Source organism: Trichomonas vaginalis, chromosome V, assembly GCF_026262505.1.
Source record: "Trichomonas vaginalis G3 chromosome V, whole genome shotgun sequence".
NCBI lineage: Eukaryota > Parabasalia > Trichomonadida > Trichomonadidae > Trichomonas > Trichomonas vaginalis.
The window spans coordinates 31,285,024-31,297,358 of record NC_067207.1 but is presented as its reverse complement, the minus strand read 5'-3'; the positions used below and the strand labels follow the sequence as shown (position 1 = coordinate 31,297,358).

The 12,335-nt window shown below is 36.1% G+C and overlaps 9 protein-coding genes and 3 pseudogenes across 12 annotated transcripts, besides 1 other annotated feature; 3 read left to right on the top strand and 9 right to left on the bottom strand.

Moving 5' to 3' along the window:
- Positions 1–12,335: part of a mobile genetic element that runs on past both edges of the window.
- TVAGG3_0436330 (uncharacterized protein) lies at positions 21–483 on the bottom strand (the record flags this gene model as incomplete). The annotated part of the gene is made up of 1 exon (XM_051234012.1): positions 21–483. A coding segment is annotated over one exon (463 nt), but the record flags the coding sequence as incomplete, so codon positions are not given.
- Positions 512–901, bottom strand: TVAGG3_0436320 (uncharacterized protein; the record flags this gene model as incomplete). The annotated part of the gene is made up of 1 exon (XM_001284086.2): positions 512–901. The coding sequence occupies one exon, from the start codon at positions 899–901 to the stop codon at positions 512–514; it is 390 nt and encodes a 129-aa protein (XP_001284087.2).
- Positions 1,197–1,775, top strand: TVAGG3_0436310 (uncharacterized protein; the record flags this gene model as incomplete). Its single annotated transcript, XM_001291088.2, has 1 exon — positions 1,197–1,775. The coding sequence occupies one exon, from the start codon at positions 1,197–1,199 to the stop codon at positions 1,773–1,775; it is 579 nt and encodes a 192-aa protein (XP_001291089.2).
- On the bottom strand, positions 1,805–2,004 carry TVAGG3_0436300 (annotated as a pseudogene). Its single transcript has one exon. A coding segment is annotated over exon 1 (200 nt).
- On the top strand, positions 2,108–2,269 carry TVAGG3_0436290 (uncharacterized protein; the record flags this gene model as incomplete). The annotated part of the gene is made up of 1 exon (XM_051234011.1): positions 2,108–2,269. A coding segment is annotated over one exon (162 nt), but the record flags the coding sequence as incomplete, so codon positions are not given.
- On the top strand, positions 2,418–3,050 carry TVAGG3_0436280 (annotated as a pseudogene). The gene has a single exon. A coding segment is annotated over exon 1 (633 nt).
- On the bottom strand, positions 3,967–4,602 carry TVAGG3_0436270 (protein of unknown function, DUF4106 family; the record flags this gene model as incomplete). Its single annotated transcript, XM_051234010.1, has 1 exon — positions 3,967–4,602. A coding segment is annotated over one exon (636 nt), but the record flags the coding sequence as incomplete, so codon positions are not given.
- Positions 5,113–5,529, bottom strand: TVAGG3_0436260 (protein of unknown function, DUF4108 family; the record flags this gene model as incomplete). Its single annotated transcript, XM_051234009.1, has 1 exon — positions 5,113–5,529. One exon carries the CDS (start codon positions 5,527–5,529, stop codon positions 5,113–5,115), a length of 417 nt encoding a protein of 138 aa, XP_051103739.1.
- On the bottom strand, positions 5,565–6,149 carry TVAGG3_0436250 (uncharacterized protein; the record flags this gene model as incomplete). Its single annotated transcript, XM_051234008.1, has 1 exon — positions 5,565–6,149. One exon carries the CDS (start codon positions 6,147–6,149, stop codon positions 5,565–5,567), a length of 585 nt encoding a protein of 194 aa, XP_051103738.1.
- On the bottom strand, positions 8,539–10,143 carry TVAGG3_0436240 (annotated as a pseudogene). The gene has a single exon. A coding segment is annotated over exon 1 (1,605 nt).
- On the bottom strand, positions 10,691–11,071 carry TVAGG3_0436230 (protein of unknown function, DUF4106 family; the record flags this gene model as incomplete). Its single annotated transcript, XM_051234007.1, has 1 exon — positions 10,691–11,071. The coding sequence occupies one exon, from the start codon at positions 11,069–11,071 to the stop codon at positions 10,691–10,693; it is 381 nt and encodes a 126-aa protein (XP_051103737.1).
- Positions 11,991–12,116, bottom strand: TVAGG3_0436220 (uncharacterized protein; the record flags this gene model as incomplete). The annotated part of the gene is made up of 1 exon (XM_051234006.1): positions 11,991–12,116. A coding segment is annotated over one exon (126 nt), but the record flags the coding sequence as incomplete, so codon positions are not given.

Here is a 12,335-nt window from a genome sequence, read left to right as displayed (position 1 = left end):
GAACATGAGAACCAAAAAACGTTTTTTGAGATTGCGGAAGAGTTCAGGCAAACGTTCATATTCTGGATATGTTGGGAGCAGTTCAAAACATCTGAGCTGACTTTCGGACAAAATTGGGACAATGTCAGAAAATTCATCTTTGGTCGGACTGCTTGAAGGTAAGTCCCTTACATGTAAGTAGCTCTGGTAAAGTCTTCTCATTTCTGCTAACTTCTGGAGTATAGCTTCGTAATTTAAGAGTTTTAATTTTAATTGTCTTATTCCACTCTTGACATCTAAACGGTAACTATCCATGAGGTCAAGAGTAGCTTTGGTAGCTTTAAGTGGAGCTATCTGTTCCTTGACTTGTGCAATTTTGGTTGCAATTGTGGTTTGAGCTCCTTCAAGTTCGCCGTCTATGTCGTTCTCAACACCTTCAACCATAGCTTGAAACTCTTCATCGGTCCATTGAGTTTGGTGTGGGACGAATTTAACTTGCTTCATTCAAAAAATGAAAAAAAAATGTTTTTACTCAAAACGTTAAGGTTGACTGAACTGGTTGGATGTCGCCTTCACAGGTTATGTAGAATGGTTGACCCGAGAAGCGAAGGAGAGACTGAATTGCCAATTTCATATGGGGTAGGGGGTTCTCCTTGTTTGGTATTTTTATCCAAGGACGTTTGTTTAGGAACTTAACAAGAGCTTCTCTTTTGGCGTCCTTTATGTCGTCGTAGGCTGTCCCGTCTGGTATTTGAATTGGAATTCCAGTCGAAGTCTCGAGCTGAAGTGTAGACCTTCCAGAAATACTGGTGAACTTGACCTTGGGCTTCATGACCTTGCGCAAGTAGTCTTTTATGCAGTCGTTAATTTCAATTAGGTAAACTGCCTCGTCAAATCCTTCTGGCATTCCGAGTCCTTCCATCCGACAGGAAAATATTTTCCCGACAACTGGAAAAAATTTTCCTTCCGACAGGAAAAATTTTTCCTTCCGACAGGAAAAGTTTTTCCAGTTGTCCGTCCGTAAACCATTCAAATTTTCGAAAATTGAGAACTTTTTGGTCGAACTTCAGGAAAAGTTTTTCCTTCCGACAGGAAAAGTTTTTCCTTCCGACAGGAAAAGTTTTTCCTTCCGACAGGAAAAGTTTTTCCTTCCAACAGGAAAGGTTTTTCCTTCCGACAGGAAAGGTTTTTCCTTCCGACGGTTAAGCCACAAACAGATGTCCCACGTCCCACCAACCGAGTCCATTCCCAAACCAGAGGAACCTAAAGAACCACAACAGTCTCCTCAGCAACCTCAGTTCCAGCAAGTCCCTCCACCAAATTACTACCAATTTCCACCTCAAGGTTACTACCTACCACAAGGCTTCCCGAACTACCCTCCTCCTCAGCCTATGCCTTACTTCCCCAACCCTTGGATGTTTCTGCAAAACCCTGCCCCACAATTCCAATCTCAATCCAAGAGAGACCAAGAGTTCGAGGAAGGTCTGAACCGCTTACGCAAAGAGTATGCTACTACCCCAATGGAAGAAGACAGGCTCTCACTCTCTTCCCTCAAATCGACCGATTCGACTCGTACCACAGATTCGGTTCGTGACCGTGAAGACTACCTCAAGCAGTCTGAGAGACTCTTCATCCTACAACCATTTACAGTTGGAGCTCTCAAGAACATGCGCAATTACGAAGGTCAGACACCAGCTGGAGACCGCAAAACAGACGTACTCGCAAGAGCCGTCCAACTGGTCAAGACAAAGACTGAGATAGTCGACTTCATTCTTGCAGCTTGCCCATACAAGTAAAAAAAATAAACAATTACGAGTTAAACTTTTTATTCTTTCTTTTCTGAGTTGTTTAGAGCTGGTTTCTCTTGTAGGAACCTTTCGTACTCTTCCATGGTCATGTAATTGCGAATTTTGTACGCAATTCCAGGTTCGTTGTTTTTGAACCTGATGTATGTAACGCTTCCATCCTCCTCGGGAAGTAAGCTGCTAACATCTGACCAAGTTTTCTCGGTGACTCGGAGCTCATAAAAATGTCACTTTTTAAACGTTAAGTTTTTAGTCTTATTTTACCCTTTGTTTACCCTTTGTTTGTCAAGGTAGTATTGGAGTGCAATTTCTCCAAATTCTCTGTGTCGGAGTTCTTCAGCATTTTCCAAGGTGTACCTGGAGAACTCAAAGAAGTTGTCAAGAAGATACTGCCATGCTGCTCTTCTGAGTTCGTCGGTATTTTGGAAGTGTTGCACCTTCGAGTCTTCGGACATGAAAAAATGACACTTTTTCAGCAAAAATAATGTTTATGTTAGAATGTTAGATCTAACATGTTTTCTAACATGTTTTCTAACATGGTCTAAAACTCTTGAATTTTCATGAAATTTACACCAAAAATAAAAAATAAAATTAGTTTTATTTTTTTTATTTTTTTTATTTTGTATAAAAGATATGATTTCAACAATCGGCACAACAACAGTTCAAACAACTACAGCACCAAACTCGTTAGTCATGAATCCTACGTCAATGTTGGTAGAGATGAAAAGCTTCATTCCTTCTTCATATACTTTTGAAACAAAAATCCAGAAGATAAAGCAAGAACTTTTAACAAATAATTTAGACTGTAGTGCGAAAGATGAAACAAATGAACAGTATCTTTATGAAATGCAGGACCTCATCGACCATTTACCCAAATTGCCTGAAATTCAGCAGCAAAAACTCCTATTCCCGAATTTGACGAAATAGAAGTCAAAGCAACTGACTCAGTAGAAATAAAGAAGTTCATACGAAAGGTAAACTATGAGTTTCTAGGATTTCATTGCAACCATAAGGTTATGGACAAAGATTGCGACATGGTATATAAGAACATCTCTGACATATATAAATCTGAAGAATTTAAGACCTACGACAACTTTGTTTCGTTAGTTGCTGAATGTGTATGGCAGATAAGAGATAAAGATAGAAGAGGCAAAGTATGGAACGAACAAATAAGACCCGCTATGTTTGAGTTAAAGAAAACCATTGACGCCTTAGTTGTTTTAGCAGGTAAGGTTTCAGAATATAACGCAAAAATGAACCCGCAATGTTCTAAATGTAAAGCGGCAATTAGGAAATATAACTACTCCGTCAAAGAGATAGAACGTATGCGAAACGACTATGCAGACTTAAAGAAAGAAGCAGAAAAGCCAGCAGAAGATAAAATGGACATGTTAGCATTTCTGAACAAAAACTATCCAACTGCAGAAGATTTCCTTCTATCTGATGTCAAGAAGAAGTATAAAGAAACTTTCGGTATCGTTAAAACATTCGATGTACTGACAGAAGAAATAGAAGCTACAAAATTGTTTAGAGTCATGAACCATCGCAACATATACCATGTAAAACGCTTGTAAATAGTTATGTTAGAAAACGTGTTAGAAAACATGTTAGATCTAACATGCTAACATAAACATTATTTTTACTGAATTCCGTATGAAATTTCATGAGTTTTGTGTGTTTTAGACCATGTTAGAAAACGTGTTAGAAAACATGTTAGATCTAACATTCTAACATAAACATTATTTTTGCTGAAAAATGACCAAATTTCATGAATTTCCTCATATGCTTGCTTCCCTCGAAAAACCGAGAGAAGAGATTCCGTATGAAAATCGTGAAGAACAGCGAGTAGGTAAGAAACCCCAGTCGCCAAAACTCATGAAAATCGTGAAAAATAACAGAGTATTTTGACAACTTCAAACAAGCAGAGTAAATGAACCATTTATTTTTATTGACTTTTTACAATTTGAACTTTGTTTGCGTAGATATGAATTCTGAAAGAAGTATGAGGGTCTTGTATGACTTTGTACTTCTCCCATAGTTCATGTCTGTCAAACTTACCTGCCATGGACTCTTTCATAAGTTCCATGAAATCGTCTTCGGACAATCCGGGGAAAAGTATTATGTCAGTAAGTATTCTTTTAACATCCTTACTTAAACTCTTTGCTGTCTGTACACAAATGACAACTGAGATGTTAAAGTGTCTGAGCTTCTTAAGAATTCGACACATGTCTTGTTCTCTATTCTTTAACAAAGGATGAGAAGCAAAGTCATCTAAGATAAGAAGACATCTATGAGGGTAAGTCTTCCAATCGTAAGATTGCAATTTCTTCGAAATGTATTCTATCTCTTTCTGTTTGTTTCTGAAGTGTTTCTTCTCTAATATTCTCTGCATTTCCTCATTTGGGTCTTTAAACTTAGAATTTATATACTCATTTATAGCATTATACTTCAAAACTCTTCTTTGGTACTTCTTTATCCAATCTAACAACTCAGAGTCTTTTATACATACTAACTTAGACTTCTTTATAATATCTTTGAACGAATTGACGGTTTGGTCAAATTGACCAGAAGTACTACAAATGACAACTAACTCATAGAATGGGTTCTTCTCATCTAGTTCTTGTTGTTGTGCAGCCATTTTAAGATAAGTGAAAGTCTTACCCGACCCAGGTGGTGCAATTAGACCTGTTATACCATTCTGAGCAAATAAGAACTTGTCATGTATAGGCTTTATCTGAGCATTTTCTAACTTCCTCTTGTTCTTGTTTAAAACATTCTCAAATTTCTTGTCAATGTCAGCAAACTTTTTTTCTAACATATTTTTAGAAAAATTAAAATTTTTATCTTTTTGAAAATGTCTAGCGATTTCGCTATCTATATTCGAGACAAGCTTTTCGACAGCAAAACATCTGTCGACCATAAAATCTTACATAGTGTAAACAAGAAAGGTGAATTTGTTCTAAAGTTCTGTTTCTGGGAATATGACAAGAACCATAAAACATTAAGCAGAGCAGTCTTAAAATTTGTCAATGACAGACTTGTTGACAGAGATGACGCCGATTGGAAAGATGAAGTCCAACAAAAGTTCTTAGAATGCAAAGAAGACACATGCGCCGTTCTTGAAGATGAAATAGAAAACAGAATAGATGAGCTATTAAAGGACAAAGAACTTTTACATAAATATGGTTCGAAATTTGACATAACTCCACCAGAGAAGAAGAAGAGAGAAGAAAGAAAAGAAAGAAAAAAGAAAGTAGAAGAAGAGAAGAAAGAACCGAGCCAGTTCCAGAGAAAAAGAAATTTGACATGTAAAAATAAAATTTTATTTTTAGAACATTTCTGGGTCAATGTCAATGTTCTCTTCCTCTTTAGGGGCAAACACTGGCTTAGACTCTAAAATCTTTTTACCCAATTTACCTTGAACTTCAACTATCTTAGACTCATAATATTCATAGTCGTCTGCTTTCTTTGGTTCATAAGGTATAACAAGTTTGTATGCTTTACCTTCTTTAAGGTTTGAGAACCTTCTGTCAAAATTTTCTTTGACTGCTAACAAACCTTCTATGTCTAAGTCTTCAAATTGCACCATTTTTCTCACAACAGCAAACTTAACTGGTTCGATGTTCCAAACTTTGCTGAATGTAGACTTTTCAAAATGGTAGAAGTAAACATTCAAATAAGCGAATGGGTCTAGTTCTTCTTTGACTTCTGTCATGTACTTATTTACTGAGATGAATTTCGTCATCTTTTCTATCGGATAAAAAATATTTTTTTTAAAATTTACTCAGAAAAATTTTTCTTTGTATATACGCCGTTCTGAACATCTAAAAGATTTTTGACATTTGCCAAGAATGTTCGTTTAGAAGCTGCCATATAACCATATTCTTGACAATATTGTTTATACGAGTCGTACAATGACCTTTCATCTAAACACTCAAAGTTAGTCTCATCTATAAACAGTTCATATACACTCTTGTTTGCTTCTAACAATGTTTGTCTCTCTTCGGTATATGGAATTTGTCTTGGATTGAACTTAGAAATATCTAATGTCATGAAATATGAGAACAAGTGGTTGTAAAAGTCAGATGTCAAAGTTTCTGCTAAGTCGTCAAAATATTCTGTATCTTGCATATGAGAATCTGACGTTCTGACAACTACATATCTTCTGTCAGAACTTTCTAACTTCATCGGAACAGCATTGTTTGAAACCATAATGAAGTTTGCAACATTTTCACAAACTCTTTGGTCTTTATATTTTCTTTCAACAACTCCAACTTTGTCTGTTATAAGACTCTTCAAAGCATCTGAGTTCAAAACTTTTGTTGTATCTATACTTTGAAGTTCATTGCAAACTATAAGTTTCATATTCTCTATTGAGGAGTTAAATTTACCGCAGATGTTTTCTATGTTTGTCATATTCGGGTTCGAATAGCCCTCTAACAGTTTGCATAAATATCTGTAAAGAATGTGTTCTTACCAGTTCCTTGTTTTCCAATTATAATGAGAGCAGTTTCATTTTTAGCACTTGGATGTTGTAAGATGTTTGCAAACCAACATAAGATATACTCATAGACTCTTTCGTTTCCATTGCATATAATTTCTTTGACATGGTCTAACCAAGCTTCTATAACATTTTCTTTCCATTCTACTTGTTCGTATTTATATCCAGTGAAGATAGAATAGAAGTTTGGAGAAGGTGTATAGAACTTTATACCACGAACTGAAAAATCTTCTAACTTTGACAATAAGATATCCCAAGCATCTAACATCTTCATGCCAACTTGTACGACTTTTATTTTCTTAAGTTTCTGTCTACATTCTTGTTCTGAAACTATTGTGCTCTTGGTTTGTTAAAGACAACATCCCATTCTTTCATACATAACATTCTGGGGCAGAGTCGACATAAATGACTAAACGTTTCAAATTCTCGACTGCTTTGTTATAGTCTCGAAATGGACACATATTTCTGAATGCTTGGAAGTCATAAAAATCTGAAACATCTATTCTGTACATTTTTATAAAAATAAAAAAAATATTTTTTTTATTCTTGACTTTGTTGTTGCATTTGTTGCATTTGTTGTTCTTGAGCTATTTGTTGTTGAAGTTGTTCTTGTAACAATACTTTCACCAGTTGCATCTTCCAATTCGAAACTTTCTGCCGTCATTGACAAATACATAGGACATAAAAGTTTTACAGGAACAAAGTTTGCGTCAACTAAGGTTAAGTTTATGTTTGCTAAAGTGTTTGAGTTTACTAAAGCTGAAAATCTGCATTCGAATGAACAATAGGCAAACCAGCAGAGAAAGTGTTGTTTATACGCATGAGTATCTTTTGGTCATAGTAGTTTCTGTCGACATTCGAATAGCACTTTGAACCTAAGTTTGAAACAATATATAAAATAGGTGTACTTAAAGTCAATGGAACAGACATTCCTTGTATGACACCTTTTCCTGTTATAGGAAACTGTTGGTAGTAAAAACCAGATATAAGTTTTGTATTATAGCTCATATCGTTTATAGTAAACTCAGTCGGACATCCAAACATAATGAAACCTGCTCTAGTTGCAGCACATGTTACATCCGTCCTTAAAGTATTAAATAAGTCAACAAAACCTGTTGGTGGTATATCTGAGTAAGTATCTTCAAAGAAGTATTTTTTACCATTCACAACAATAAAGTCTTCTGGTGTCAAAAGAGCAAAACAGGCTTTAGTCGTCATCGTGTTTAAGGTCAGTTTACAATATCGTCCTTGAGGACTTTGTAAGTTTGTTGTTATAGAATTATATGACTCAGGGTTTTTAGTCGTAATAGTATAAACCACTATGTCTTCTGCCATTTACTTAGCAAGTAAATTTTAATGAAATGTTGTGGTCGTCAAATATTTTTATGACGTCTGGGAAACTATATTTTAAGTTCAACGTTTCACCTCCTTTCATAACGTATATCTTGTCAATGACATTATATGAAACACCACAGCAACTAATGTCGGGTTCTATTTCTTTGATGTTTATATCGTCTGCCTCTGTCAAAAGTTTCAATAGTTCTTTCAAAACTTCATGAGGTGCAATGACATATGAGTTCACTTTTACAGGGTTGTGTTCGACCAAGTTTAACATTATACCAAAGCTTGACAAATCTTCTCCTGAGTTTTAAGTTTGTCTTTAAGTTGTTGGTAGTCGTTTCGAATATCTGCAACAGAACTTAAGTCTCTGCTAACTTCAGGATATGTTGGTTGTTCTTTTACAGGAACTATTGTTATACCATCTTCGTCTTCGTATGGTTTCCCCACTTCAACATCTCTTTCTTTGACATTGACAACAACACTTTGACTGTTTGTTTGAGTTGGTGAATTTAACTTCACATCTGCCACCGCCATTAAACCTTTTGAAACACTTACGCTTCTATTTTTCGGAAATGACATTTTACTTAGAATAAAAAGATGGACGTATTCGAGTATCTCTTCGAATTGAAGCAGAACAAAGTTTACACACACAAACAATACAAATACATTGACAGAATAGTTCTTTATACACAAACAATGGAAAATGTTATAGAATAGCAGTCTTTGCTGAACCAAAATATTTTCATAAAGCAAAGAAAGTTGGTATAACTGAAATGGTGAAAGTTCTTGAAGCAGACAAAAATATAACAACAAAACTGACAGATATTTCTAAAGGTAAGTTTATAATACAATTTTATGTCAAAACTGGCGTACTGTCAATATTTGACGGAGAGAAGTCAGTTCAAGAACAACTTACTGACCTGCTGCCAAAATCTGCTCGATGGAAGCTGTCGTTATGCCAATCTGAGGAGCCCCAGCAGGTTTCATCGAACGAATCTTCAAAAGAGCATCTTCCGTGAAAAGTGCTATTGGTTTTGTAAACTTCTTTGCTTTCAATTCATCTGGACCGTCTCTGTCACCAGTATATTGTATTTGAACTGTACCAACAGTTGAAATACCACCCATAAAGTCTTCTGAGTCAGCAAATGGAATGCCAAGCCAAAAGTTTGAACGGTCTCCATTTGTATATTGAGTTTTTTGACTCCTGTATGAGTCCATACTTTCACATATGGCATAATAGAACTTTGCATTTCAGGGTTAATGGTTGTTGTGAAGTTGTTGTTAAAGTTCATAGCATCTAATGTCAAGTTGTATGACCTCATATCCTCAACTGTAGAATATTCTTCTCTTGGATAATATTTGCCATCTATGTTTATATGATATTTAATACCAGGGTTGTAGAAACAAGAATAGTCATTTATAGTTCGTCTGAACAGTACAAACATAGTATCTGCATGTTTCATTGCAGTTGTTAAGCAATATCTGTTCTTGCACCTGGGTCAGCACTTTGGTTTCCAACTTCACCTGCAAAGTCTTTGACAGATATTTGGTGTATAGGGAACATAAGTGGAACTGCAATATATTTGGCAGCTAAAGCATTTGAAATATCTGGGTCCAACATATAGACTGCAAGTCTGCTTTCTATTCTCTTGCATTCAAATTTTTCGCATGTGAACTTAACTGGGTCCCAAGCATCTCCAGCAGCATTGAAATAATAGTTTACTTCAGTGTTGAGGTTTGAGAAACCAAAGTCTAAGTCAACTTTGTTTTTGCAAAAGTCGGCGAATGACATTTTATTTGTTCCCACTACTTCTGTAAGAGTGAATGGGTCTTGTGTTGGTGCAATGACTAAGTTATTTTTGCTTGGAGTAAGTTCGATAGAAATTTTTCCTGCCCAGTTTGGCAAGTATCTTAAAAACCTGAAGATGAGGAAAGATGACAAAGGAACTCTAAGTTTCAGTTTTACTTTGGTTACTGCTGCTGCAGTTTGTCCAGAAAGGTTAACATAAACTCCTGGAACGTTAGGGTCAAGTCTTCTTATTTTCTCAATAGTTGCATACTGGTCTGTTTGTTCTCTAGCTTGTGGTTGTACTGAGTTTCTCAAAGCGAACCATTCATAGTTTGCCCATGTTACTGTTTGAACTAAGTCAGAGTTAGAATATATCTTATATCCCATGAAAACTTCTGGAGCATATTGGTATCCGACATAGAAAATTCCATTGCAACCTTTCTTGTCAGACAACTTGGCAGAAGGTTTTATTTCAATGTCTTGTTCCACGTATAAGAATGAGTTGTCAATAGAAATTATATGAAACCTGTCGCAAGCAATATCTACTGTTGTTGAAGAACCTTCTCCAAACTCACCTACGTTTCCATAAGAAACAGCAGTTGTATATTCGTAAGTTCCAGGAACTATTTCTGACCTTCTAATGGCATTGTCGCATTCGTTATACCATTCGGAAACATTTCCATTCATGCATCCAAAACTGTTGGCGTTATATTCTGAGCGGCGTACATTTCATATGAGTAAAAATATAGAATAGTTGGATTTATATGTCATAATAGAACCCACGTGACCAAGCTTTACTTTCTTCCTGACTGAGTTTTTAACTCTTCTTTTTCCTTCATTGCCCTCTGCTTGAAGTTGTTGCATCTTTGCATTATGTTCATCTAGTATGTTGCAAATTTCCCATGTCCTTTTTGCCTTTTGGCTCTGGTCGCCCATCTCAGGTAACCTATATCCTAGAAAGAGTTTGTCATAGTTTGTATTTGAGTCTTCGCGTATTGTTTGCATGACTCTTTCCTGAGTTTCCGGTTCAAGCTCTTCAAACAGTGCCTGTCCATATGGAATAAGCTCGTTTCCAAATATATGTTTTTGTAGCCATTCTGGTTTTCTTTCCATGTTACCAACTATATCTTTTGTGAATGGGAAAGCTTTTACCCAATCTTTCAGTCTTGCGTCGTTTATTTCTGTAGTTGGTTTTATTTTGTCAAGGAACATGTTTTTCAATACTAACATTTCATTTGGTACTGTCCATTTGAGTTTTCTTAAATATTCATCCCTTCATTCATTGTCTGCAAAGTAAGTTTTTATGACATTTTGTAAACTTTCGTTTGCAAGGTCATGTACAATAGGTTCTCTTCCTTCTCTCTCCCTAACTTTCTTTCTAAACTCTTCACCAAATATACCATCTCTATGGTTCTGTGTAGTTCTTTGAGATAAATGTTCTAGAACGTCAGGTGTTATATTTCCATCAGCCATGTTCATTTCATACTGGTCCAAAATATCTGCATGTTTCATATCTTTCAATGGCATTAAAGCCGCGCTTAAAATACCAGCTATATCTGGTTCACCATTGACTTCCATTGCGTCTACAACTTCTTGGAATTGTGGTTGTAAGTTTATGAACCACCTATCCGGGTTAGCTTTATGACCCCATCTCATTGTAGTTCCATCGTCTGCAGAAACAAAAGTAGGTTTGTTTCCATCTTGGTTAGGTTCTGAATGAACTTTAAACAATGTTTCATTTCTATATGTTTTCTTGAAATTTAACCTTTTATTTCACCGAGTTCATCCGAAGATTGAACGTTAAATGCTCGTAAGTAAAAAGGGTTGTTGTATTTGTGTACATTTTTTTCAGTTCTTCCATTCTATGCTGAATATTTTCATCTGGTGTTGGAGTCTTTTGTATGTCGGCAAACATTTTTCGATATTCTTCTACTATGTCAGCCGAATTTTTTTTAGACTCTTGGAAATATTCCATATTCTCCGCATACTCTTGTTGAGGGTCAAGATTTTTCGGCTGTTCCAAATCTTCATCTAGTTCTGTGAAGTTAGTTTCCAAAGGAGGACTTGTTCGTTTCCTTCAGGCTCTTCTAGCTGTTGTTGCTGAACTATTTCTTCCATGTCTGGTTGTATCTGAACTTCTTCCTGTGGAGTTTCTTGTACCTCATCTGCTGGCATTTCATATATTCCGAGACCGTTTTCAACAATTTCCCTATCTACGTCATCCGCATTCATAAGCTTTTGTTCTTTCGTTCCGTCTCTATTTTTTACGCGTTTCATGACGAAAGTTGAATTGTCATTTAGCTCTGACATCAAATATCTCGGAGTAAATTCATCCATGTCATTTGGATGATATGCTATTAAATCATATCCCTTAGCGAGCTTGTATTTTCCAGGTTTGAGATTATATCCGTTTTGGTGCTGAGCCATAAAGCTAAATAGGTTCGGGTCAGTATTTCCATCCTTGAACTTTCTAATAGCTTCTTTATATCTGTCACTAAAGTCAACAGTATCTGGGAAACCACACTCTTCTTTAAGCATTTTTAAGAATTCTTGGTTTCCTTGTTCTCTACTTCTTTTATGTCCTTGCTCTGTTTGTGGTTGTTGTTGTGCAGGGTTTTGAACTGTTGGTTGCTGTGCTGGTTGTTGTGTTGGTTGTTGTGCTGGTTGTGGAGGTGGTTGTTGTGCTGGTTTTGGTGCATGCCTGTGTCTGTGTCCATGTGACGATGTAAATGTTTTAGGTAGTCCTGGTGCAGGTGCTTCTCTTGGAGGGTTTGGTGGTATATAAGTTCCACCAGCTGGCACATATGTTCCATCTGCAGCGTAATGTCCTACCTGACTTTTCGTTTTAAGAAAGCATTTACTAGGTCTGTTTTGGTCTGTTGTAACTCTTTTTCTTGACTTTCCACAACAGTTGCTCTAA